Consider the following 2,126-nt stretch of genomic DNA (forward strand, 5'->3'; position numbering starts at 1 on the left):
GGGCTTGCAAGTACCACAAAAGTCATATTATAAATTTTCACAGTGATACAAAAAATTGGTTTTGGTTTCAAGTCCTCTAAACATTTATTTAAGCTATTAAAGGTTACGACATACAAAAATACGACCCTTACGACATCGTTGTGAATACTTCAAATATTAGCGAGCAGGTAATGTGTAGTTTTGAAGCTACAAGCTAAACAAAGAATTTAAAACACACTTAAGGATGTATTTTCTTCACGTTATCTCAACAGCTCCCGTTATCTCAACAACTCCTGAGTGCGAGTTCGACTACCAAGACAAGAAACAAATAAAATGTATGTAATTTAATAAGCTATAAACCATATTTTGAATAACCAAATACGAGTCTACCTATATTTACTATTTCGTCCATTTTTCGTCTTCATACTACATCCGTTAATTTTTGCACCATATTTTACAAAAGTACATACTTACATACATTAATACGTACATATCTATCTACTCTACCTTGGGATGTTATTACTCGAGCACGGGCTAGGTCGGCTTTGTTTCCCACTAGAATGACAGCCTTATCTTTGATGTAGTTCTCCTGCCACAGGTACTTAACTATTTCCTCTGCTGCACGGAACGACGATTTTTCGACCACAGAGAAGACGACAACACAGCCATGCGGCTCATATGTTGATAGACAATTTTCAACCTGTTTTGAAATGATGATAAATGATCAAATATGTAATTAAGAAATTTTTCGTATTATGTATATCCGACAAATACCAGTGCAAAAAATGTGGCATGAACATGAGAAGCTGTTTTTCATGGCAGAAATACACTCGGAGGTTTGCCATTGCCAGCCGTGGGGCGGCCGCTGTTAAGAAAAAAGCTCTTTCTACATTTCTTTGCGATGCTGCTTTGACGAGGGCTTGAACCCAGGCCCTGCGGAGTGGAAGCACGCACTGCTTACCACTACACCACAGCACTTTATTATACTAAAATTGAATGCACTATAAAGCTACTCGAAATCTTTCTAGGAAATCTAAATAACAATATCGCAATTTTGATGAACATTTTTTTAAGTTTACTTAGTTTTTATGAACTTTGTGCATGCTTTGGAACTTTTATTTATGAGGGATGTTATAAAGATCGACCCATATTTTAAACGAAAATAATTAACATTAAATAAAACAAGTAAGAAAGTCTAAGTTCGGGCGGAGCCGAATATTAAATACCCGGTGCAAATATTAAATATATGTTTTCCACCTTTCCGAAAAGCTACCGCTACATGATAAGCGGGTGTATACATTTTAAGTATACTAGCATCCTTAAATTTCGAAATATTGAAATCAAATAAAACACCTCTTTGAGGTAAAATTTTCGAGTGACGAAAGCTGAACTAGAAACACAAAGGCAGCGTTTCTTTATACATTCCGGATAATCCCATTTCACAGCCGGAATAAACAGAATGCTTTTGAAATATACGTCAACATATCATCAGGAACGTTCTTAAGAATAAATAAACAAAAAAGTTTATTCCAAACGTTCAGAATGAATAAAGAAATGCAGCCAAAATTTATGATATCAATTTCGTGACGAAAATTATACGCATTTTTTAACTGCCTTGGGAACGTAGGCAAAATCTTTTTTACTCATACGAATCGTTGCAAAAGTTCTGTTTTTTGTTTTGTGTTTCTAGCAGTAGACGGATTTTCACAACGTTCCGAATAAATAAAAAAAGATTTTCTGTACGTTTCAAATGCAGTTAAAAAATGCGTATATTTTCATCACGAAATTGATATCATAAATTTTGTGTTTCTAGTTCAGCTTTCGTCACTCGAAAATTTTACCTCAAAGAGGTGTTTTATTTGATAAAAATCGACGAAAATACAAACAATAATCTAAATGTTTTTTTTTTCTTAAATAAACTGCTAAAAATATTATGTAAATCTAAATTATGTATTCAAATCGATGTGTCCATTGAAACATATAATTTTTCGAATACGGAATAAAGCGAAAAAGAATGATCATCCTTTGTATTCGAAAAAAAATAAGTGCGCCTGGGCCACACTGTAGAAGTGAAACTTACGTTACTTATCTATCTATACATACACACATCTGCTTTTGTTTAAGGTTATATTTTTTCCCTTTTTTTT

At 33.4% G+C, this 2,126-nt stretch overlaps 1 protein-coding gene across 9 annotated transcripts in view; it reads right to left on the reverse strand.

Moving 5' to 3' along the window:
* The window catches only part of Rgk2 (Rad, Gem/Kir family member 2), an 89,293-nt gene that overhangs the window by 36,064 nt on the left and 51,103 nt on the right, over positions 1 to 2,126 (reverse strand). For 5 of the 9 annotated variants that reach the window (XM_017610593.1, XM_017610592.1, XM_017610590.1 and 2 more), the window contains one exon: positions 487 to 679. The exons of 1 other annotated variant lie outside the window; for it this stretch is intronic. In XM_017610593.1, the coding sequence (XP_017466082.1) occupies positions 487 to 679 (193 nt within the window). Of the gene's footprint in view, positions 1 to 469; positions 680 to 2,126 lie in introns of all 9 variants that reach the window. 3 more of the 9 variants (XM_017610591.1, XM_017610596.1, XM_017610597.1) reach the window with 1 other exon arrangement.

This window comes from Rhagoletis zephyria, unplaced genomic scaffold, assembly GCF_001687245.7.
Source record: "Rhagoletis zephyria isolate East Lansing unplaced genomic scaffold, Rhagoletis_zephyria_1.1 Rzeph_scaffold_00321, whole genome shotgun sequence".
NCBI lineage: Eukaryota > Metazoa > Arthropoda > Insecta > Diptera > Tephritidae > Rhagoletis > Rhagoletis zephyria.